The sequence below is a fragment of the Hypomesus nipponensis genome, chromosome 22, assembly GCF_054491055.1.
Source record: "Hypomesus nipponensis isolate SF chromosome 22, ASM5449105v1, whole genome shotgun sequence".
Taxonomy (NCBI): Eukaryota; Metazoa; Chordata; class Actinopteri; order Osmeriformes; family Osmeridae; genus Hypomesus; species Hypomesus nipponensis.
In genome coordinates, this window is record NC_140382.1 from 542,896 (window position 1) to 569,347 (window position 26,452).

Here is a 26,452-nt window from a genome sequence, read left to right on the forward strand (position 1 = left end):
CTATTTAGCCTTACCTCCAAATACTTCTTCAAGTACGAAGTAGAATCTTTTGACGTGGACAGTAGCTTCACCCTAGGAAAAATAACTTGCATTGTACACATACATTTCTTCCTTTTTCTTCCTTGAAGACAAATTGGTCGTTGTAGCGCCAGGTGGAAAATGCAGTTTGTTGCTGCGATATTGCCATTGGGTTTTTCGTTGATCAAAATTTTAACATAAACATCACAGACAAAATAGCCAATGATAAAACAGCCACATTTGCAATTTAAAATGATGCATTTTGCATGAGAAAATCGACTATTCCCCAAATGTAAAAGTAGTGCAAAGTAATCCTCAATATTTTTCAAAAGTATCTGTAATCTGATTTCAGTACGTAAAAATTCCAGTAACGTAACGGATTACAGTTACAATTATTTTGTAATCCGATTACAGTAATCCGATTATTTGTAATCTGTTACTCCCCAACCCTGCACACAAGTGATTCACATGAAAGCATTGCGTCGCTCGTATCGCGTTGCTTTAGTGGACACGTGCACCCTCTGCATTGTGGATGTTAATTTAACCTTTCCTTAGACTTATTAGATAGAGGTCCAATATGTACTAATCTATGTGTCTAATATGACAAAGACCTCAAACAAGACAGACCATGTGCCATGTGCACAGACGGCTCAGTGCTCGTGGAATGTCAATACAATGTTTGCAGCCTGCTACTTTCCAACCTATTACATTCCATTAATTCTGTGTTTCAGCAAAACGCCTTCAGCGAGGAAGGCCTTCCTATTTATTTTGTGAAGCCACTGTCATTCCCTCAACCTGGAGGAAAGCGCGAAAGTTCAGACAAAAATTGGGGGAACTATTTCTCATATTTTCATTTATTTTATGTTACCTATTGCAGCTTTTAAGTCTTTTTTACACCCATTACTTCAGAACAAATTAACTTGCTTGAGAGATTATACGTGATTTTGAGATTACGTTTTAATTTCAGTTGTAATAAGACACCTTCTGTTGCCTAACTGAGCCAATTGACTGGATTCTCTCCCTCAGCCTGTTCTCCCAATCAGTTTTCCAGTCCTGTCCCCTCTCCAGGTCTTGGAAGCGAGTGGCCATCTTGTCTAGAGCCGCCACAGCCTCTGGGAGGTCAAGGGTCAGCCCCGCCTCCTGTACTGCTGCCTGAAACTTAACAGGAGATGCTGTTGCTATGCAGCACCTGGGCAGAGAGAACGGAGGGGTGAAAGAAAGCTCTTAAGGAGTTGTAGTTATAAAGAGTCATATGAACAGTGTGTAAACACATTTACATTTTACATTACATTTACATTTAGTAGATGCTCTTATCCAGAGCGACTTACAGTAAGTACAGGGACATTCCCGAGGCAAGTACATTTACATTTAGTCATTTAGCAGACGCTCTTATCCAGAGCGCCTTACAGTAAGTACAGGGACATTCCCCCCGAGGCAAGGAGGGTGAAGTGCCTTGCCCAAGGACACAATGTCATTTGGCACGGCCGGGGATTGATCTGGCAGCCTTCAGATTGCTATCCCGATTCCCTCACCGTTCAGCCACCTGACTCCCACATTTGTGCAGGAATGCGTGTGGGTGCTTTCATGTGTGTCTCACCTGTTGACTCCAGGGCTGGGTGGACAGTGGTAGTGATGCCACACAGCCACAGCTGTGTGAGGACACAGCATATACTGGTTCTCCTCCCAGCACCTCCTTATGGTCTCCACTATACCATCATCCCCCACTGTACCTGCTGAGATCACTTGGGACAACTGGAGACAGAGTGAAGGGAGGGGGAGAGAGTGTAAGATACAATACATAAAACTAAAATAAACAACTAATAGTGCAAGAAGCTTATCCAACAGACCACAGTATACAGGGCTCTACGGTGCGAGTATTTCACTCGCATTTGCCCCTAAAAATGGATAGAGCACAGTGTGTGACTAAAGATTACAAACTACTGTAATATATTCACCCCGTGTTTAAAAACTACAGGTCACAAGCGGGGGGTGGCTTTTGGGGCTTGAGCCCTGAATATTTTCTCAAAAGCACCAAATCTGTTAGGTAAAAAAAAACCTTAGTTTGTCATTTTTGGCACGCACAGTCTACGCACCCTTGTGGTCACTGTAATTTTTGTATTATACATTGGAAAAAAAATTTTTGGAAATATAATTCACAACTTATGAAACAGAGCAGGCTATCTGTTGATATGATAATAGTTAACGTTAAAGGGGCAATTGACTGCAAAACCGATTTTACCTTGTCATAGTTGAATAATGACAGTTCGGAGGGTAAAATGAACATACCGTGAATATCAAAGTCCATTGACACCTCTTTCCTATTGAAATCTCAAAAAGAAAAAATTTGGCTGTAAAACGCTAGCTTTTCAACAAAGCTACCGGTCCTACGTAGGACCGGTGATCGCCCTCTTATTGGCTCTGGTCTGTATCTTTGTCACACCCCCGAATTTACATCCAGACCAGCCCGAGGTAGCGTCTATCTATACTAGTTTAGCTGCGCGCTGCTCTGTGTAAGCTACTTATAAGGAATTACAAAGAAGAACGTTTTGAATTATAACAAGGATATTGAAAATGGACCACGGTTGTAAATGCTGTGTTCCAGGCTGTACAGGGAAGGCTAACACTCACAGTCTTCCCAAGGAGCCAAACATTCAACAGGCATGGCTGCTGTTGTCTTATGAGAAGATCCCGGCGAAGTTCGACACTCAATCATTCATTTGCTCTGAACATTTCACCCAGACAGTTTTGACAACCTTGGACAATTGCAAGCAGGATTTGCTAGGAAGCTGAACCTGGAAAGAGGTGCTGTTCTGACCGTATGCTCATTGCAACCACCTATAAGGACAGTATGATGTTGTGCTAACAGTTATTAGCAATGCTAACGTTTCCTGTATAATATAGCATACCAGGTAGATTGCTAAATAAGTTTCTACACACATCAAATGACTCTAGCTAGACTAGCTGTAGTCGGCATTAGAAGGGAAGCTTCCGAAAAATAGTCAGAAAACGAACAGCAGTCTGGCTTATTGCTAACACCAGTCTAGATAATATATTTGAAAGAACTGGAGAAAGGCAGGTGCTTGATACAGGATACGGTAGCATTGCTAGTAACTGTTACTAGTGTCACGAACCCGGCTCTGGGGTTGAGACGGAACAAAGGGGAACACATGCGCGAGAACTATAAGCTGTGGTAATTTATTAAAGAATACTAATTTAACATAAGTAAACGTGAGGTATGCAAGTCAGTAAATCAGTGGTGTACATGTGTGTGAGTGTCTCATGATAGCGAGCAGTGTTGAAAGGTATATTAACAAAAGTCAAAAGGTTGCCACAACTCAAAACAAAAGGATGCTGCGGACAAACGGAAGGGTCGTCTCTCTCTTCTGACGTCCTCTTAAAGGGGAGGAAACCACCGGGCCCAGGTGTAGCCACTTGACGGCTGAGGAGGCCGTCACACTAGTAACACCTAGACTGTAGGCATGTAAACAAGTTTCGCTTGCAAACGCAAGAGCATAGGTAGAATGTGTGATAATTTAGCCTAGTTTATTGGCAATGGGGCTAACGTTCATTCATGTTCCTGACTGTGTTTCATTCAAATAAATAACCTGTGAAATGTAAATCTACAATTCACGATGCATGTTTGTCCAGATCTTGGTCATGTTATTTTTCAGCAAGTTATTTAGAGCTAGCTAGCTAACTGAAGCCGAGTAGAATCAGGATATGGTTTGGTTGCTAAGCTGTAGCCTAACGTTCTACCCACCCAAGTCAATCCAGTTTGCTTCAACAACAGAAGTGGAAACAAGTAATGTTATATTTTCAAATGATATACAGTCATTCTGTTGAAAACAGTGTTGTGTAGACACAATAGATTTATTTGCGCGTTTTTATTTCAAGTCTCCAACTTTGGTGTTTCAGCGAGTGCTGCTGTTGGCCGTGTTGCGTTTTTGCTCCCTAGCTTCACTCGTTGAAAACCAACCAATAAGCACGCAGCTCATTTAAATATTAATGAGCATACCATAAAAGGAGAAAAGCTAGTGTTGTTTCCCGGGAATATTTCAGAGGATCTGTCAGTGGGCATAGAACAGCACCCGGGCCATTTTCAACCCAACCAATGTTACATACCCTATTTGGAGACCTTAAGGAACAGTGTGAAATACCCCCAAAACACAGTCAATTGCCCCTTTAAATGCCAAACTGAAGGTAAGTGTAAACTGTAGCTGGTGCTTTAGTCAGAGCTAGCCAGCTAACCATTGCAAAGTTGGCTAGGTTTGAGCCATGATGGGGTTCACTCCCCCACTGAATTGCATTGTAAACAAACCAGACATGTAACAAACTTACAAATTTGTCGGACTGCACAGAATAACAATGAGTCCAATGTAATGTTTGTTACAGTAAGTATGTATTTTGCACCCACATTTATGCCAAACAAAATTCTAAAGTAGGCATGGGTCAATGTGTTATTTTGGTGGTAGGTTATGTGCTTTTCCACCAAGTCATATGCCAAAACCTGTAATTTTGCATTAAGACAACGCATTTGGACGTTTTAGGATGACAGAATTTGCCGTTTCGAACTCCTGAAGACGTTTGGACCCTCAATGCATCCAATTAATTAGCTTCTTATCTTTCCATATTCCAGAGATGTGTCCCTTACAGTGTTAGGCTCAGTTACTCAGGAAATGTAATACATTCCTTTTTACTTATTCCTCCTTTAAAAAGTAATACAATCCTTTTTATTTTCGTATTTCTTATTACTTGGTATCAAAAGTAATTGGTTACATTACTCGTTACATTACAATATTAATTTTGCTACCCCCTCCTTCCAAAAAAGTGACATACAACCTGCACCTGTGCCAGCTCATTTTAGAACTGGATGCACTTTATTGGAACAATAATTAACCTTACAGGATGAGTCAACAATTTGCCAAACTCCATAACTGCAAACATTGTAGCCTCTCAAACCTGATGGGATACAGTATATGTACACATATAAAACATTTTGATTTCTGTTGTTCACACTGTTGTGAAAAAACAGATCAGAGTCACATTATGAGCAAAAACAAAATGAATTTGGGGGCACAGTGTGAAATGTACATGTTATCTCTGCACTGACATTATGCAAGCCTTTACAAAAAAGAAGTTTACTTCAAGTTTATTTTGTAAGTATTCTCAGTATAAAAAGTATACTATTATCATGTTACTTAAAGTATACTACCAGTGTATTTATTTATATACTTTTTTGTACTAACTAAACTGAATTGGCCCACTTTTTAGGTCATTTAGTACAGTTTTTAGGTCATTTAGTACACTTTAAAGTACACTTATAGTGTATTTCAAGGTTTACTTTTGAATACTGCAGAGTAGCCTGTGTAGTGCACTTTCAGTTCATCAAGTATATTTCTTCAAGTACTTCAAAGTATACTTTGGAATACTATAAGTAACCTGTATAGTGCAGTTTCAGTTCATCAAGTATACTTCCTAAAGTACTTAAAAGTATACCTTGGAATACACTAAAGTAAACTGTGTAGTGCACTTTCAGTTCATGAAGTATACTTCCTAAAAAGCTTCAAAGTATACTTTGCAATACTTTCAAGTGCACTTTCATTTAATATAAGTACTTCAAGAAGTAAACTTTTAAATTTAATTTTACTATTACTTACTAATGTATTAAAATGTTTATGGCCCCTCAAACGCCTCAGATCTTAAGTCACGTGGCGATAACGGGGCCTTTGAACCTTTCACTGCAGATTCTTAGCTGAAAGAAGCTATCCACTGCGTTTGCATTCTTAGCAAAAATCCAGCTGTTCTTATGAAATGTAACAGTCATTTAACCCAATGATGACAATGGTAAACCATTGTAAACCAACAAAACAATTACCACGCAACAAAACACTACATTCTAAGCCGACACATAAAAAAAACTAAATGTTATTTTGTATTTCGAACAAAAAGCAAACTTCTCAGAAAATGTTAACACTATAATATGCGATAATTATATGATTTATTATTAATAAATATAGATAGGCTATATACTGCTGATCTCCAGTCAGCAACATAACACACAAAGTTCCGAAAAATAAAGGAAAACATACCGCCTGTACCTCTTCGAACATTTTTTGGTAAATCAGAGCTAAACGTAGGCTAATAATATGTGTTTAACTAGCTAGCTACCGTTTGAGAGAAACTTGCACTGGACGGTCGGAAATATTTAGAACTCACGCATCAAAGGTTAAATCTTAAAAGAAAAAACATACTGTCTGAACATTTCTGGTCCACTCAGTAGCTTAACAGAAACATAATGGCACTGACAGCCATAGTGATCCTACTGTATGTGTATCACCGAGGGGCATCATATCTTTCGCGATGAACGCTACTGCTTGAGTAATTTCGTACATGAATATGGAATTAGGCTTTGAAATATTTTGATAAGTGATCCTGGGGTGTTATTTGGATTATTTGACACACTGGTGTTCAACATTTCAGCTATGCATCATACATGGCTTTGTGGTGTTTTTTAGGGCGGTATTAGGTTGGTGGTTGCCCCGTAAGGTAGCAACGTTAGCCAGGCAGGTTTTGCACAATACTTGACACTGCGCAGCTTCTTTTTTTAAAGCAAAATTGGCAAAGTGTCTGTAGTGTCAGGTTCTGTCGAGCCTGAGGCCATCGTACAGGTCAAGGTAAAGTGTAACGTGCGCCAAAGTAAAATTGCAGCCTTTGCGATTACAAAATCTAGTTTTGTCACATCACAATATTATTGCGAATGCAATTAATCGTTCAGCCTTTGTCCTGTTCAGAAGTGAAACAATGATTACATCTCATTAGCATAAGCTTCTCAAACCTTCTATCAGACATTGCAGTGCTGCCATATCAGATGCTTCAATAAGTTAGATGTTTGGGTTAGATTTTTCACGGTTGAAAGTGTTTTGCTACTCGCACAAAGTTTACAACGGACAACAATGTTCTCTGCATCTTTGACAAACTCAAAATAATGACAATACTTCCCGCTGTGGAAAGTATGCCTCTCTTCTTCTCCCACATCCTCCATCCTTTGTTTCTCTTTTTGGTTGTATCCAACATGAAATGCGCGACCTTACCTCCTGTGCGTAAACGTGATCATAAGATGGCCTAACTTAGACCCCCCCAAAATTGTTGTGAATAGGGTTTTTGAAACACAGTAACGCAACATTACATGGATTAATAACTGTAATATAATTACCGTTTTGGAAATTGTAATTCCTTACACTACTCGTTACTGGGGAAAGTAATAATATTACAGTAATGTATTACTGATAGAGCTGTGAAAAATAACGAGTGTTAATAAGTTATGATTAAATTACCTGATTAATTACTAGTCGCCGCTCTAATGCAGTCAGACAGCAGCTGCTATCCCCTCAAAAAACTACATGGATAATTCTGACGAACCTGAGGACCTTATGGATGGGACGTTTGTGTTCCAAAAAATAACAGATGGAACATTCAATAAAACCAAAGTGATATGCACTATCTGCGGGAAGAGTTTATCAAAACCATCCTAAAGTACCATCTCAACACAAAGCATGCATTGGTCGGCGAGGGGAGTTCAAGTGGAATGCGCCAAACCACCCTCACTGAACAGCGTAGGCCCCTCACAAGTCTGCCTGTGACAAGTTGACTCGCACAGTTGCCATATGGATTGCAAAAAGCTGTAGACAGTTTAATATTGTTGAGGACGAGGGGTTCACCAAAGTTTTGTGAGTGGCCACGGGCAACTCGAGCATCAAAGCACCGCAAAGACGCACAATAATGACAAAAATCCACAAGCTGTATGAAGCTGAAAAGAAAAAAAAGGAAAATGACTTGGCTGATACGAAACATGTGGCGCTGACAGGGGATCACTGGACCTCTGTGAGTAACGATAACTACCTGGGTGTAACTGCACATCGAATCAGGGGCGGTTTTAGGCACGGGCCGACCGGGCAGCTTCCCGGAGCGCCACGAAGTTAGGGGCGGAATTTTCCACAGAGAGGGGTGGCTTTATCCGCAATTTGTGTTTGTTTGAAGGTATTGCGGTTGTGTTTATGCCACTCGTTCCATGTACTCTGCCGGGGCGCCAAATGTGCTAGGACCGCCACTGCATCGAATTACCGACAAATGGAAGTTAAAGTCGTTTACACTAACGTGCATGAAAACAGAAGAGCGCCACTTTGCAGAGGCATGTACAGAACAGTTCCAAACGGATGCAAGTAACTGGGCAATTGAAGACAAAACGACCACTATAGGGACAGACAGTGCACGCAATATGATAGCCACGGCTAGACTAATCCCTCAAATCTTGCAGAGAAGCATCACCATGAGCCTCGGTGACAGCGGATTTGTGAATGCTTTGTCCAAGTGTTGCAAAATTGTCAGCCACTTCAAACACAGCCCCGCAAACACGTCGGAGCTCGACGCAGAGCAAGAGAACCGCATGCAGGTGCAGCAGCCATTTATCCAAGACGTCCCAACACGCTGGAACTCAATGCTGGACATGTTTAAGTGTCTGATCCGCAATAAGGATGCAGTGACAGCAGCCCTGGACCAGCAGAACCACAAACTAGTGATGCTGACACATCAGGAATGGGACAAACTGCAGAGACTAGAGTCTCTTCTAGAGCCCTGCACGGGCAATCCATGGTAATGTGACTATTAGGCATTAAGTTGAACTGATTGAATTCAAATTCTATTTGTTTAACTGTTCTACTAACTTAATTCTCTCTTTCACCTCCTCCATCTTTCTCTGTGTCTTTCCCTGTGTGTGTGTTTCCACTGTATGTAACAGAAATTCTGGGTGGGGAGGCCTGTGTTTCCTGCTCTGTAGTACTGCCTGCTCTCTGCCACCTGCGTCATGATATGGAAGTCACTGAAGAAGACCCTACATATGTGGTGACATTTTAGATGGCATTCCAGACAGACCTAGCCTCCCGTCAAGAAAATACCAACAATGAATGGCTCAAGATTGCAACAGTGCTGGATCCATATTTTAATGACCTGAAGAGCCTACCCAAGAGTGACAGACCAGAGGTGTTGGACGACACCTGAAAGATTGCTGCATGTCATCCAGGGCCAGGAGGGCTCCACAAGCTGCTGAATATGGGCCACCCAAGAAGAAAATTAGCCTTCTACTAATGGGCTCAGATTCTGAATCAGATGAAGAGGTGCAGCAGCCTCAAAGAGCCTTGCACAGCAGAGCCCAGCATTGGTACGGAGGACTGCCCCTTGGTGGTCATCTAATTCAGAATCCCATGATTAGTTGGCCTCACTAGCTCGCAAATATCTAGCCTCTCCTGCATCCACGGTTCCGTGTGAAAGACTGTTGTCAGTCGCAGGACACATTGTGCAAAAGAAGCGGTCAGCTTTACTGTCAGAGAATGTGAACATGTTAGTTTGCCTCACCAACTGGCTAAAGTAAGACTAGCTAAGAGGGCCTTTCGAGGCATTAGATTGTGTCATGGTGTGGTTAACGGTTTTGACAAAAAGAGAAATTTCAGTTTGATTTAAAAATAAATTTAAAATGTTTTCTTCAACCATATAATGGCTAAGAAGCCCAAATTATGTTTAGGATGAAAATTATATTAATGTTTCATATGGAATATCAAAGAGAACTGCTACAGAACTACTGAGTTGCAGCACCATTGTTTTTTTGTTTTTTTTAATGAATAAAAATAAACAAATGTTAAATGTATACATCCGTCTTTTGTCATAAATCTTTTTATTCTCTCAAAAATATACAGAGACAATCAGTAATATGTGATTAATCATGATTAATCCAGTGATTAATTTGATTAAAATGTTTGATCATTTCACAGCCCTCATTACTGAGTAACGCATTACTACCCAACACTGGTCCCTTAGTACACACATACACACTCACACACATAGCATTAATATGTATGTAATGAATTGAAACCTAGTCTTTTCACTGTGCTCCTAAATTTGTTTGCGTGCGCCAACATTTTTTCATTTAGGATGTACTCCTTGGGAAAAAAGTTAGAGCATAAAGCATAGAGCCCTGGTATAGTATGCTTGACATCCTTATGATTCTAACGGTGTGTTTACACTGCAGCGACGTGATGCAAGCAACAACATGTTTTCCATTCATTTTCAATGGAGCCAGGCAAATCGCTTGCGTGATGCATTGTGGGTAGCGACGCAACACGATCGAGTTGAGATTTTCTCAACTTTATGCAAATGAGCAGCGATTCTTGCTTGCGATGGCCAATCGAGTGTTTTCTTCTTTCTCGTAACGTAGCAACCATGGTAAACATTTCTAGCTTTCAGTTAAGATGGAGGAGAAACTAATCGCCTGTGTGGCTGCATATCCAGTCCTGTACAATACATCTCTGTATTTGTACAAAGACATAAATAAAAAGAAAGAGGCCTGGCGCAGGGTTGCCGACGTTATCGGTGCTCCTGGTGGGTTTTTTTTACTTTAAAATTCAATCTCTCGTCACATTACGTAACTTCGTTCTATGGTAACTAGCTAGTTATCCCGGCTGGAACTCCCTGGTCGTATCGACATATAAGCAGAGACTTTGAGTAATATAATAAAACGTTTTTACACATGTCAACGTGTATGTCAATTAAATAGTTTTATTTTGATCGAACTTGTGAGTACGTTAATCCAAGTGTGAACACTTGGCCATGACAACTACAACAGTGACTTTAGAGAACTACAATTCTACATTAATCTGTTTGACACGCCCCCGACCGTGGTGAACTGTGGGAAGGCGAGCGATGGCAAACTATTCGCTTTGCTGCAGTGTAAACGCACTGAAAGCCACATAGAAGAGCTATTAAGAGTGCAGGTTGTTTACAAGTGATTTGTGGGGGTGCGTGTTACAGACCTGCTTGTGGAGACCCTCAGGCAGAGTGTGTCTGTGGGATTGTTGGAACTCCTCCATCATGGTTTTCACCAGGGCTCCATCCCACCCAGACAGCAGCCAAAACACACGCTCCATGTTGTATGGGTCCTGAGGTGGGAAATCAGTAGTGTTCAAGTTCATGTTTATGTGCACATTACAGCATTATTGACAATGAAATGCTTGATTTTTCAGGCTTTCCCAACACTGCAGACAGAGACTAAAGGCCGATTTATACTTCTGCGTTTTTACGCACACGCACACGGGGAACGACCTCTCCTTCAAGAAACGCCCTCTGCGTGTCTTCGCAGAGCCCTCGCAGAGCTCTGCGTGCGCCTCCTGATTTTCCTGACTATCCGTCCGTCCGTGCGTCTTTTTACGGATACCCCTTGGCTATGATTGGTCCGTATTGCGTCAGGGGTGGGGGGCGGGGTTGCCGTGACCAACAAGAGAACAGAATCCTTTGACCTCCATTGTTGTACGTTTTTACAACTCTTATTTCAGCTAAACAGTACATGTAAATCAGCATCTGAATTAAAATGTGATGAGAAATGGACAGTGTAGTTGCTGAAAATGTGCTTATTTTATTGATGAAATGGTTCATTTGTAAATTTGCTCCGACTTTTCGATAACCTAGCTAGCATCGCAGTGCAGCGTCATCTACTGTTCTGGCTGTGAATTGCTTTCAGCACGCAGAGCCGTCGGAGTAGTATAAATTCAACCAGTCCGTCCGACTCCGTGCGTGTGTCTGTCCGTTAACGGAGACGCAGAAGTATAAATCGGCTTTTAGCCTAAGAGAATGCAAGATATAAAATAAAGAAACGTAATCTATCACAATGCAAACCACTGTAGACATGGAACTTTATGTGCTCATGTAAATGTACACACACACACCTGAATGTCTATGGCCGGGGCCAAGGTCTTTGTGATGTTGGATGCCATAGAGAAGTCCCCACTCTTCACTGTCCTGTGCACTATATTGTTTGAGTTCACCATAGCAACAAGGCGCAACGGTACCCCCATCTGTTTTACAATGGTGCCAGCTGAGATGGGGTAAGAAGGAAGGGATGACTATGGGAAACACATGGCATGTGTACAATGACAACATGTATAACAATAGAGAAAAATAGACATCCATTTTCCAATGAATACAGTCCCACATCGGAAAACAGTTAACATTTCCTCCAACACCATTCAAATACCAGTTACAGTCTGTCCGTCCATCCATCCATTCATCATCATCTGCTTATACAGGTTAAGGTCGCGGTGGCAGCATGCCAATTAGGAGTTTCCAAGGGAATATCTCAGTTACAGTCTCTGATCACAAATACTTAAATATTTTTCAATGCTTCTCACCAGCAATATTTCCTGCTCCTCCGGTGGGCACTACTACTTCTAAGACAGGCAAGGGTGCCCCAGTCACTGTCCGTTCCAGTCCGCTCATCTTTAGGTAGGCATATATGAAGTGTGCCAGCTGGATCATGATCCGTGACCAGTTGACCGAGTTGAGACTCATCAGGCTGTGGCTCTTCACCAGCTCCTGGTCAGCAAACAGATGACGCAGGGGAATATCTATTTCGTCCGAGCTCCCATCTGCTATGAGAGGAAAGGAAGGTTGAAAGTGGCATTGTGCAGCGTCAACTGTACCAGGACAATTGCAGGGGTTGACTATGTACTCAGGAAGTGCATATCAAAAGACCATAGTAGCCTCACCTCAATTGCTTCCATTAATCTGCACCGAACTACTGAGAAATATTCTTACAGACCGTCCTCTACATGCCCCTTTTGCTACATATGTTGAATGTTAACATCAACAAAGCTAACATCAACAAAGTTAAGTGTTTCTGCCTGTTCGATTTTATCGGGTACAAATATGGAGAAAACCATGACGGAACAAGCACTGCATTAGACTTTGCTAAACTTTTTCTCCACCTAATTTCTCACTCTCCAACCTGCAAACACATGGACGTTATCCTCCAGGCAGGTGGTCATCTGTTTTTCCTGTACAGGGGTGATGCGGCCCCGGGGGTACACCACCACCACATCCACCACCCCCAGACCTCTTACACTCTGGATAGCTGAGCCACCCGTGTCCCCAGATGTGCCTGAAGGCAGAAGAAGTGAGATAAGTGGGTCGATGTGTGCAGTTAATATGATTTGAAAGACATTAAAAAAACAATGTATTTAAAAATAAATAAAAACCTGGTAAAATGATAGTTATGTTACAGAGTGGTAGATCAATGACAACAATAGATAGAAAGCAATTACATATCACAAAACAGATGCTAGTTACCAATTTGTAAAATCTCTGTCTATAATAATGAACCTGTTACACATGGCTAAAGCTTCTTCTCACCCACAAGAATGATGGCGCGCCGGCTCTCTTTGTGCAGAAAGTAATCAAGGAAGCGCACTGTGCAGGTCATGGCTAGGTCCTTGAATGCCAGGGTCTCCCCATGGAAAAGCTCCAGCACTGCCAGACCATCCTTCAGCCTGGCCAATCTAACGGCCCCTGGTACTGAGAACCCTGATAGGGCTGCACAGACCAGGGCTGTGAAAAGCAGAGTGAGAACAGACAAGAGCAGAGAGAAAAAAATCTAGTGGGGACCAAGTATGATGGAGAGATTAGAGAAACAGTATGACAGCATCATTAAAATATGATTAGAGAATTACTTTTTGGGGTAATCATTTGATGAAACCACAATACAATAGAGGATGCCATTGGCCCATTTTTTTATTCAATTATTGAACCTGACAATCCAATAAAACACTGCAACACTCACCTTCCAGATCTGGGCGGGGAACTAACTCTGCAGGAATGAACAAGGAGCAGACCTCAACCACTAGCTGGGGGTAAGACAGGGCAGCCCATGACCTTAAGGTTTCAGGGGTCAAGGTGGGAAGGTTCTCAGGCATAAACATCCCTCCATCAGGGGCGTACCCAGAAAGCAGTACTTCCCGAAAGTCCCACCCATGGACCCCGCCCCGTGTGCTGCAGTACCGCATCCTAGTGCCTGTAAAAAATCTGTATTTTGCAAAAAAGCACAGGCGTATTATAGTATACTTTAGTAACAAAATGCAAATGTCCTTCTCCAGTCTATACTTGCTTCCTTCCTCTCCTTAAATAACCACGTTGGTAATATTTGGAAGGTTGATTTAAAGGTTGTGTAGGCAAGTTGGGCAAAGCTAGCTATTTTTGCTTCAATTTCGAACTATTCAGACCATAATATCCCACCCCCTCCCTTCAAAGCCACTGGACCAAAGGCAGGCTAGGGGAACTCATATTAATGTTAAATAACCTCCTAAAAAAAAAGTTTTCATGTCATGTGACCTTTAAGATTTGCAAGGATTAAGCTATTTTCAAAGATCAGTGATTTTCTACCATTTTATTTGAAACTTAATTGAAAAAGTAAAGGCTGTGGAAGTATACCACATTGTTAAGATACTCTGGTGTCTGTCTAAGGTTTTATATTCATAAAAATATTATGAAAGTCTGCATTTTTCAAAATGGTATGGGTAGTTTTCACCCGGTCCCTAGCGCGACCCTGCAAAGTAACATCTTCCGAATGTGAGATGAATGTCGAATATGAAACTAACTTCACCCTGGTCAATTAACACACCTTTTCGACGTATTTAGTGTGAAATGCTCCCACACCTTGGATGACTTAGGTCGTACTGATTTCTCCGCCATGTGTTTCAGAACAACGTTACTCAACAACGTCTCTCCGATGGCCTTTCCTCTACCTCCGCTTTGCTCCGCGCTTAACTAAACTTTTTTTTAAATACTCAAACATCTCCGCAACTTATTGAGTGGTGTAATAATCGCGCGACACAACGAATCGATAACGAAATTCGTTGCCAACGCTTTTAATAATCTATTTAATCGATTCGTTGTTGCAGCCCTAGAATTATATTAAGTCAGTCAGCTTTACAGTCAAATAATACAGTAAAAACAATAAAAGCAGTAGGCTACTTTTTTTACAATTAAAAATATTATCATTACAATAGAACATTTGTTATGAGCCGCTGAAATAAACATTTCACAGTACCTGACAAGAAATGTACCGAACAAATACAGATGTTGTCCAGATTCTTCCCTCGTAGATCTTGGTTGAGCTTTGCCAACCACAAGCGCCTCCTTTACTCAGATAATCTCAGGCATTCCTCTCCCTGGCATTCCTCTCCCTGGCATTCCTCTCCCTGGCATTCCTCTCCCTGGCATTCCTCTCCCTGGCATTCCTCTCCCTGGCATTCCTCTCCCTGGCATTCCTTTCCCTGGCATTCCTCTCCCTGGCATTCCTCTCCCTGGTTTTTAATAACTTTTGGAAGTCGATAATATACCAAATGTTTTTTCTCGATCTGCCCTATTGGTACAACCTGAAACACGGCAATAATTCAACATTTTCCTTGACGACGTTCGGGATGTATTTCAGTGCCAGTGCTTTGTTGTGATGTGGAGTGCCTCCATGATGGCGACTTCCGGTCCGATGACGCATCGTGAAAACCCTCTATTTAAGATGTGTACATATCGATGAGTTACGGTGCGTTCACACTGCAGCGTGGCGGGCAGAGCGGGGCGTCGGCTTCCCATTCATTTTCGAAGAAACCAGGCGTTGACGCCCGCGTAGGGCATTGTGGGAAGGCCGGCGGTGCAGAGCGGTAAAAAAGTCTGCAGTGTGAACGCACCGTTAGGCTACTTTCTTTTGTTGCTGCTGCATATCTTCTTTAAGAAATTAACGGAAGAAACGGTTGTGGACGATAATGGGGCCCCTTACACTATGTCTGCAGGCACTTTACCTAGACGACTACGTTTTAGGGATCGCTGTTCGCCTCTTGAAACCAGAGGAGCTGCAACTGCAGCTAGTGAACGATACTGCAATGGCAGTAACGGTGCGTTCACACTGCAGACTTTTTTACCGCTCTGCACCGCCGGCCTTCCCACAGTGCACCACGCTTGGGGGCGTGTCAGACAGATTAATTCAGAGCTGTAGTTCTCTTAAATCACTGTTGTATTTCGTATAATGTCATGGCAAATGTGCAGACAAAATACAACTTTTACACACATTAAGCAAAAATCCAATACACATTCTGGATCTGACATGATCTTATCTACAGCACACAATAGGTTGTCTTTTTCCACACTTTTTTTAGGCCGAGTGAAAGATTCAATGCCACCCGCACTCTATGTACAGTAACGGGTCTTGTTCCGGCTGGAAAAAAAGATGCATCAGACATAAACGTTGACATGTGTAACCTTTTATTATATCACTCGAAATCTCTGCAAATCAATCGCTAGATTATGACTTGCCACTCCACATTCACTGTATGGATAGCGAGTGGCTGCCAGCCAGCATTTCAGCGTTGAATGTCAATCGTGTGCCGGGTGAGCTAGCTAGACTATGCAGCTAGCACAGAAGAAAGTTACGTAATGTGAAAAACTGAATTAAAGTACAAAATACAACACACCAGGGACGCCGACAACCTCATCAACCCTGCGACAGGCATAATTTTTTTTGTTTACATCTCTGTAATTGAACATAGACGTATCATACAATACTGGGTATGAAGACACACATACGATGAGTTGATCTTCCATCTTGAAATTGTCAAACCTAGAAATGTTTACCATGACCAACAGTTGCTACGTTACAAGAAACAAGAAACCAACCCGATTGGCCATCGCTGGCGTTTTCACGCTCCTCATTTACATAAAGTTGAGAAAATCAAACTTTCGAAAATCAAACTTTCGCCGCCCCGCTCGCCTTCCCACAATGCCCTACGCGGGCGTCAACGCCTGGTTTCATTGAAAATGAATGGGAAGCCGACGCCCCGCTCTGCCCGCCCCGCTGCAGTGTGAACGCACCGTAAGAAGCTCAGGTTGCCAATATAAGAACAGGGAACATGTGCACTCAGTGGTCAAACCTCTTGTTTATGAGGATCCTCATTTTTCTTCTGAGATGGGTAGCATTTAACAAAAACCTCACAAAAACCTGCCCGTCTATTACATTTGACACTGACACGCAAACACACAAACATCAACAGACATTGCCAGAGAAAAAAGTTAACTGATGATGTTAGCATTCGGCTAACATTATTGTTGCTACACACAAGACGTTCACTTGGACAACCATAGAGATCTAATTGATACCTAATGCTTCATTAAAAGCAGACTATAATGCCTTAGTATGGTAGTCTATATCCTCTAGTCTATGTATACATTATGTCAGAGTGGACACGCTAATGATATGTCATTCTAGTTAACGGCTGCGTTTCCCGAAAGCGTCTTAGAAGCTATTGTAAGACGAATCTGTTAGATTTACGGGCCGTTCCCAAAGACATCGTAGCTAAAATGTCTCTTGAAAATGTGTAGCTATTGAAAGCGCATAGATTAGCCTACTCCTTACGAGCATGTTTGGGAAACGCACGTAAGAAATTTTGATGGTTTTGTTTTTTGCTTGATCGTTGCGCTGCCCAGTTCAGTGGCTAACAGTTAGCCTGATCGCTCTCACATTGATATTGATGGACAAATCCCTCATGGAAAAATGTGTACCCTCTATTTATTTCATTTTTTAGTTAGTGGAGTTACTCCACCAGTCTTGCAACGTCAGCAAATGTAATTGTTGGTAAATCTGTGAGCAAAGTTGTGAAGACTCAGAGAGTCTCGGATCCATTTTCTTCTGATGTGTTGACACTTGACAGGAAGCCAACTTCCACATTGATTACGCAATTCCGGTTATTGTGAAAAAGGTCTATTGTATCTATATTGTTCCTACAATTTACATGATTCATATGATTCCTACAATGTACATGATGTACCATCCTGAAACTGGCGTTTCAGCATATCTGTTTCAACATTGTAGGGGGTCAATATTGGCCAAACAACCAAAACTAATTCCCCTATGGTTTGAAGGAAGATGGGAAACTGAACAGTGTAATGACATTAACCAAATAATTCCAATACCAATGGAATTACATTTATTTGACTATTTTGATTTTTGGGTTAAATCAGAGCAAGAATGGTCAAATTAAGGTTAAATAATTTTGATCATATTGCAAATGAATTATATCAATGAAGGTTAACTCTTATGCCTAGTCTACCATAATTATTGTAAAACAGAGACAGAAAGCAAGAGTGAGGAAGAAGGAGTAGGACAAGCTAGAGCTGAACGTCTCAGGAGATCAATAATCCACAGAACAATGCTTCAAGTCCTTAAGAACAACTACAATCACACCAGAATCTTGACCCTTATCAACATGACTGGCAATACTACAGTAAGTTACACAATGAGATGTGAGAGCCATCAAGTTGAGACTCCATCCAGTAACTCCATATTTTAACATATGAAAGGTGGGGGCAGGTTGATAGCCTTACAAGATCAGCCTTTATTCTTCTGCCCCAAGTACACCATCTCTTGGTCAAAATAGAAATTCAGAAAATTCAACTATTAATATTCATATAGGTTATTGTTCCTACAATTAACATAACCTCTGACCATGCAACCTCTCGTAACTTGTGTTCCACAATTTTTTTTCGAGATTAGCCTTTATTCTTCTACCCTAAGTAGGCCTACACCATCTCTTGGTCAGTTTTTGGCACTTTCTTCACGAGGTGCAGTTTGTACAACTAATTTACTTGTAACTGGGTATACATGAGATTACATAAGGTACATTTCACTGTTCCACATGCAAAATTCACCTGCCATTAAATGAACATCTCACTGTATACAGCATGCCCTGTTGTCAGAATGTGCAAATGGTTTTTAAATTAATTATTCTCATAATGTCAGTGTAACAACTGCAAAAAAAGCCTGTAAATAAAAGAAGGCTACATGGAGAGAGAACTACTAGTAGCTACCGTACATAATTCTCTGCATCCATTTCTGCGGCAGCAGTCATTAATGTCTCTTTGTCATCTTAATGATCATCATCATCATCCTTTGATAAAAAGCATTATATTGAGGGAAACTGCTACTACAAGTTGAAATAGGCACCAATTGATATTTAAACTTTGTATCATGTCGAATATGATTAAAACCATGGTGAAGTCGAGGCGACAATCACAAGTGTAGCCTACAAGCAAAATATGCATTACCTGTTCATAGTATGTTTTTATATGTAATATAACATTGAACATGCTATTTTATTAAGTCCACCACTTTTTCTTCTGTAATATTAACGGACAGTGGGGTTCAATGTATGGACTGGCTATTGCATTCAAATAGTAAATCCATTGACTCGGCAGCAATTGTCTCCCACGCCAATTGTAGCTATAGGCTACGCTGCTACAGCCGTGTTGCTTTTTTCCGGAATATGTGCTCAGATTGACTATGAACACGAAATAAAACTATCTAAAGTGTGGTGAAGTAGGACAACGTTTTTTGTCGTCGGTTGCCATGCTGAATCCTAGTATCAGAGCTCCATAGATGTTGGCTTTTGGTAGAATTCATGCACGAGCTAAACTCAGAGTTGACGTACTCCGAGTTGAGTTAACAAATTCACATTAGCTTTTCTGGAACCTAATCTTCTGAGTTTCCCATGTTAGAGTAACTCAATTCCGAGTTCAGGGTTAATCTCAGAGTTTGTTAAACCCGCTACCTGGAATACCCCCCAATGCTGCTCAAGCAGAAAGACAGTGTCAGGGTGAGAAAGAGATGGATTAGTTATGCATTGAAGAAAGAGTAGGAGAAGACAGCATCCAACATAATACATATATATTTAATAATAAAATAACTTGTGTAACGAATTATTAACTGAGGAATTATTTTGAACCCCCACACCACCACCACAAATTGCTTTCTAATCTGTGGGAAACACTGAAATATGTTGTCCTGAACGACGACAGTGATGCGTCACCGACAGGAAACACTGAGTTAAGGCCGATTTATACTCGATTTATAGTCTCCGTTAACGGACAGACGCACGCAAGGAGTCGCACGGAGCACAATTTATACTACTCAGATGGCTCTGCGTGCTGAAAGCAATTCACCGCCAGAACAGTAGATGGCACTGCACTGCAATGCTCGCTAGGTTATCAAAAAGTCTGAGCAAATTTACAAATTAACCTTCATCAATAAAATAAGCACATTCTTCCCATTTCTCGTCACATTTTAATCCAGAGGCTGATTTACATGTACTGTAAAGCTGAAATATGAATTGTAAAAACTTACAACAATGGCGGTCAAAGGTTTCTGTTCTCTTGTTGGTCACGGAAACCCCGCCCCTGACGCAAGCGGTTCTTAATACGGACCAATCACAGCCAAGGGGTATCCGTAAAATGACGGACGGATAGTCAGGAAAATCAGGAGGTGCACACAGAGTTCTCCGAGGGGTTCGGAGAGGACACGGAGAGGGCGTTTCTTGACGGAGAGGGCGTTCCCCGTACGTCTGCTAAAAAAGGCAGAAGTATAAATCGGCCTTTAAGGCCGAAATATGCTTCTGCGTCTCCGTTTACGGATGGGCGGGCGCACAGATACGCACGGATAGACTGCGTTCATGGTTCTCCGTAGGTTGTGGGTGCTGAAAACAATTCACCGCCAGAAGAATAGGCGGTGCAACGTTTTTTTGTAAGACGTCGTCGAGTGTTTATTTACATACGTTACCAAGAAGTCGGAGGAAATGTACAAATTTGCCGTTTAATCAATAAAATATGCACATTTTCGGCAACTACACTGCCCATTTCTCGTCACATTTTAATTCAGATGCTGATTTACATGTACTGTTTAGCAGAAGAATTGTAAAAACGTACAGCAATGGCGGTCAAAGGATTCTGTTCGTCCTGTTTATCACGGTAACCCCGCCCCTGCCCCTGACGCAAGCAGTTCTTAAATACTGACCAATCACAGCCAAGGGGGTCTCCGTAGCTCTCCATAGCTCTCAGAAATTACGACGGATATTTAGAAAATTAAGGAGGTGCACGTCAAGCTCTCCGAGGCTCTCCGAGGGCTGACGGAGCGCCCGTAGAGGGCGTTCCACGGTGACGAGGGCGTGTCCGTTTTTCAAAAAACGCAGAAGCATATATCGGCCTTTAGCTGTTGGTTAGCCCTCGAAAATGGAGAGGCAGCTAAATCTTTTTTTGTGTCATGGACGGCCATATGGACGGCCTCACTAGGGGGAGTTTGGCTGCCTGATCTTTGCATGGATGGACGGACGGCGATGCTGTTCAGAGTGCCGCCCCTGATTAGCAGGGACATCTGTCGCTAGGGGGAGCATAGATCATGGACGCCGATGCTGTTCAGAGTGCCGTCCCTGATTAGCTGGGACATCCAGCAATAGAGGGAGCATATATTTTGGACGGCGATGGATTAGCAGGGACGGCGATGGATTAGCAGGGACGTCCAGCGATAGAGGGAGCATAGAGCATGGACGGCGATGCTACGGCGATGGACGTCCGTTGCTAGATGGAGCATAGTAGCATGCACGGCGATGGACAGCGATGCTGTTCAGAGTGCCGTCCCTGATTACCAGAACTGCCGAAGGCTACCATAGCATGTAGCTAGCTATTAACTTGATGACTCAATAACTTTTGTCAATTTAAATTTGTATGAATTAGTAAGTGTAGGCCATATATTTACGGCTTTATTTTTTTACATAATCAACAGCATAATCTCATGACAATATAGACTTGAAAAACAATATGTAATGGAGCTACATATTGGAGCACATTATGTACATTGGACACTACTGACTGGTGGCTCCAAATCCACCCATAAAACACTTTAAACTGACGGTTTAAAAGACCTAAAAGGCAATGTATTTCATAGGGTCATAACACAATGTTAACATTTTAAACAAGTCTTTATTAACAATTCTCGAAATAATTAAAAAATATGTAGCCTATATCTAGGCAAACCCAAACCATAACATATTGTTTTTCAAGTCTATATTGTCATGAGATTATACTGTTGATTATGTAAAAAAAAAATAATACATATAAATAAACAAAAAACGTAAATATATGGCCTACACTTATAATTTATACAAATTTAAATTGACAAAAGTTATTGAGTCATCCAAGGTTAATGTAGCTAGCTACATGCTGTGGTAGCCTTCGGCAGTTCTGGTTTAGCTCAACAGCCTGCTAAACATAGCCGTCGTTCTCAACCATAGAGTTCTCAACCATTCAAGTGCTAGCGCCGTCCATGCTAATCAGGGACGGCACTCTGAACAGCATTGCTGTCCATCGCCGTCCATGCTACTATGCTTCCTCTAGCAACGGACGTCCATTACCGTAGCATCGCCGTCCATGCTCCCTCTATCGCTGGACGTCCCTGCTAATCCATCGCCGTCCCTGCTAATCCATCGCCGTCCAAAATATATGCTCCCTTTTATCGCTGGACGTCCCTGCTGATCAGGGACGGCACTCTGAACAGCATCGCCGTCCATGATCTATGCTCCCCCTAGCAACGGATGTCCCTGCTAATCCATGCAAAGATCAGCAGCCATCGCCGTCAGTCTATGGACGTCCATATGGACGGCTATGTCACTCTCAGAGATTTAGCTCCTACAGCGAAAATGTCTGCTCATGGTAAAAAACGAAAGGTTGTTACAGAATGTAGAGTTTTTAACAAGACATGGACTTCTAAGTATCTGTTAACTGAACACAAAGGCAAAGCTGTGTGCTTAATTTGTGGAGAACAGGTCGCTGTTTTAAAGGATTACAATTTACAATCGGCACTAAGGGACTAAACACGGGGACAAATACAAGAATTTCACTGATGCAGAGTGGGCGCGGGCCTGTCGTGGCAATTTGAGAGAATTAATCGTTCAAGCTGAAGTCGGGTGAAGTACAGAGTTAATGTTTATTTGACATATGACGTCTACATAACGTTCCCAACATATCATCGACACACAAACATAATACAATAACACAAAGACAATTCCATACAGCTCCATCTAGCATTCTAGAATGGAACCGGGAGAATCCAGCCCACCAGCACTACCCAGCTGATGGCCCTGAACCCCCAAGAACATTCTTAAATAGACCATGTTATATATCAAAAGTCATTGGTCCATCCTACAGACTACAGCTGTACCAAATCTCTTCTGTTATTGGTTAACTCCTTAGAACAATACGGTTAAATCCACATTGTCTTCAGACCAACTGTCTCTTCCCCCCAGGTGACGAGAACTCTCCCAGGTCACCCAGACTTCATGTCTTCTAGTTAGGTGTTGTAAAACTGCAAATGGCATCTCTACCAAATGGAGTTAAATCAACATTAATTGTATCAAGCTTCTTAACCTACTGTAAACTTCTTTTAAAACACTTTCATTGTACATGAGCCCAAAATGTCTTTCACAGCCCGCTGATGTCCTTCGCATAAATACCTCAGAAATTCAACCAGACTTCAATGCATTTGTTCAAGCCGAAGACAGACTGGATTTTTCTCACTGAGTAAGGAAAACTGAACTAGAAACATCAAAAGCACTTAATGCTTTTGTATAAAGTTATTCAATTGCTGGGGGGTATTCCAGGTAGCGGGTTTAACTCTGAGCCTCACCCTGAACTCTGAGTTGAGTTACTCTAAAATGGGAAACTCCGACTTTTCGGTTCCAGAAAAGCTGATTTGAATTTGTAAAGTCAACTCAAAGGACCTCAACTCTGGAGTTAAGCGCGGGCATGAGAACTATTAAAAGCCAACATCAATGGAGCTCCGATACTAGGATCCACCATGGCACCCAGCGACAAAAAAAACGTTGTCCTACACCACAATTCAGATATAAGTTTAATTTTATGTTTATGGTCAATCTGAGAACATAGCCTATTCCGGAAAAAAGCAACATGGCTGTAGCAGCATATACAATTGACATGGGGGACAATTACTGCCGAGTCAATGCATACATTTGAATGCATAGCCAGACCATACATTGAACATTTAACCCTACTGTCTGTTAATATTACAGGAGAAAAAGTAATGGACTTAATAAAATAGCATGTTCAATGTTGTATTAAATATAAAAACATACTATGAACTGGTAAGGCATATTTTGCTTAGGCTATACGCTTGTGATTGTAGCCTCGTCACCTTGGTTTTAATCATATTCGAGATGATACAAAGTAAATATCAATTGGTGCCCATTTCAACTTGTAGTAGCAGTTTTTTTAATTGAAAGGTTGTGGAAGTAGGCCAGACTTTATTAGAATAATCTGGTGTACATGTAAGATTTTTTTACACAATTTTGAAAAATGTTAAGATTTGCGAGGATTAGGCTATTTTCAGAGATAAGTGATTTTCTATAATTTTATTTGAAACTTCATGAAAAAGTAAAGGCTGTGGAAGTATACCAGACATTGTTAAGATACTCTGGTGTCTGTTTGAGGTTTTATATTCATAAAAATATTACAAAAAAGTCTACATTTTTAAAAATTGTATGGGTAGTTTTCACCCGGTCCCGATAGATTAACTGCAAAGGCAGCTCGAGTCTAAAACGGATGTGAGATACCGCAAAGACTGCGGCTTATGTGTTTTGATTCCCGCAAAGACTGCAGCTTGTATTTTGTTCAGTTACATTTAAATTTTTAAATTTGTATTTATTTTGATTGATTTTATCACTTGTATTATTGTTTTTGTTGATTTTAAAGCACATTGAGCTGCAATTTTTGAATGACGTGCCATATAAATAAAGTCTTATTATTATTATTATTACAATACATCCAATCTGCCAAAGTCAAACCTATTTTCATGTAGGCCTATATGAAATCAATCACGTGAGTGTCTTGACTGAACTATCATCCTGTGGAGGGGCAGAGTGCGCGTCAAATATAGGTAGGTAGACAGGCAAGTAGCCCGTCCAATCATTTGTCCAGGCCCGGCTTAATGATTAGTTGTGTTTATTACAGTTTTGCGACGCCCACAGATGTCGGATTGATTTCATATTACCTTCATACCTGTATTGGTTGCTATCAAGATGTTAAGTTTATTTAGGCATATTTTAAGTGTTTCTCAACAACATTGTCTACCCTGCCTTAAATTCTCATAAAAATGTAGGGTTTAGTTACACTTTGTGACAAACATGGAACACTTAAAGTTTAAGATTAGTCAAGGTTTAGGTTTAAAATATGTATGAACATTTTAGCTGTCTGCTATAACATGCTGACTGACAATGAATCAAGATGTAGCTGTCTGCGTTGTCCGATTGGACAAGAGAGCAAGAGAACCAGTGGTTCTCAAAGGGCAAAACCAGCCAGGCAGCCACACACAAAACTTTCTTGATATTATTTGTAGCCTACGTTAGCTTCTCCATAGCTACATGAGTGGTACTTACAGTAAATGCTTAACAGTATATGTTGAAAAAGATGTCTCTGGACCTTCATTCAGTGAGACTGGCTGGAAGCTACTCAATCTTTCGTTTCAACAGCGTCACAATTTAGTTTTGAACGCAAATACGCGACCCTTGCGTTCATATATTTGGACATTGGATTGAAGGCAAGGGGTCAGAAGTAAAACATAACCACGTGATAGCTACAGTTCTTGTTCTGTCCTATAGCGAAGTATGTTGGGAAAAACAGAACAAACCAGAGCAATAGAAAGAGAGAGTTGCGACACCACTGGATATAAAATCAGGAAATGACCGAATGTAGCCGAATGAAGAGTACAAGTACATATACAAACAACTACAAAATAATGCATAAACAAATCATATCCCAGGGAGGCTGCAACGTCCATCAAGGCTAATTAGCAAGCAGTCCAAATCATAGCATCACTTACAGTTAGAAGAATTCCAATTTCAGTCACGCGATGTCACAAGGGTTGACATTAGGTCCATCGTTCGACTCCATGCAGCGCCGGCGTCGCCTGCGGCCCGGCTGACTTGAAGCAGCCAATGCCATTCTCAACTTCAAGGCAGCCGACTGCAGCCAGCTGTCGGCGCCGCCGACGCAGCATTAAGTCGAACGCACCTTATATCTGCATAATCTTCAGAGCTTTATAATTCTGTGAATATCTTATGGAGTCTAAATATTCATTGACTTCACTCTCAAACAGAGGAAAGAAAGGTTTAGAACCCCTGAACTTCCATTCATGCATGTGATATTGTAATAAACCTAGAATGTAGCCAGATTATTTCAGTAAGGAGAATGCATACAAAACGAAGCTGCACCACAGACTTTGGAAAAGGTTCAGTCTTTATTATGGGTTACACAAGTATTTAAATTCATGCGGCTACTACCAGTTTGCCGGATAAGGTGAGACTACTAAAGGCCCCAGCAAGCTTCGATATGCCACCCAACTAAGCAACTACCCCCAAAGCCCCGGGCAGGTCACACAACACTGTAAACCACTGCAACAAATAAGGTTCCACACAACCACCCCCGTAGGGCACCGCACACACACGGCACTGCACTAGGCATACAAGACGCCTGCCGGGCTACACCAAAAGCCACCATCCGTCGTTCACCCTCCCACCCTGGATCATAAACTGGTACTGCCGTTCGGTTAAAAACACATGCACACACACCGAGGTTAAAAACGTAACTCGCCCGAATGACAAGACCCTCCCTCGGGGTCCCCGGTGATCTTGTTGTTATTATCAGTGGCCTATGCACTTTGTAAAGCTCTCTCTTG

General features: G+C 41.6%; 1 protein-coding gene across 1 annotated transcript; it reads right to left on the reverse strand.

The window, feature by feature from the left end:
- Window positions 1-957: 957 nt before the first annotated feature.
- thnsl2 (threonine synthase-like 2) lies at window positions 958-25,289 on the reverse strand. The gene is made up of 9 exons (XM_084686645.1): window positions 25,155-25,289; window positions 13,676-13,917; window positions 13,249-13,443; window positions 12,845-12,997; window positions 12,249-12,488; window positions 11,787-11,935; window positions 10,878-11,003; window positions 1,616-1,770; window positions 958-1,207 (listed from the first exon to the last, which is right to left on the reverse strand). Exons 2-9 carry the CDS (start codon window positions 13,896-13,898, stop codon window positions 982-984), a joined length of 1,467 nt encoding a protein of 488 aa, XP_084542771.1. The 5' UTR covers window positions 13,899-13,917; window positions 25,155-25,289; the 3' UTR covers window positions 958-981.
- Window positions 25,290-26,452: the final 1,163 nt, after the last annotated feature.

Excerpts from the sequence above, each read along its gene's own strand:
- thnsl2 (XM_084686645.1), bottom strand. The coding sequence starts at position 13,898 with ATGCGGTACTGCAGCACACGGGGCGGGGTCCATGGGTGGGACTTTCGG. Across the intron at positions 12,998-13,248 it reads GCGCGCCATCATTCTTGTGG|GCACATCTGGGGACACGGGT; the intron begins GTGAGAAGAAGC and ends TTCTGCCTTCAG. Across the intron at positions 1,208-1,615 it reads CCCAGCCCTGGAGTCAACAG|GTGCTGCATAGCAACAGCAT; the intron begins GTGAGACACACA and ends CTCTCTGCCCAG.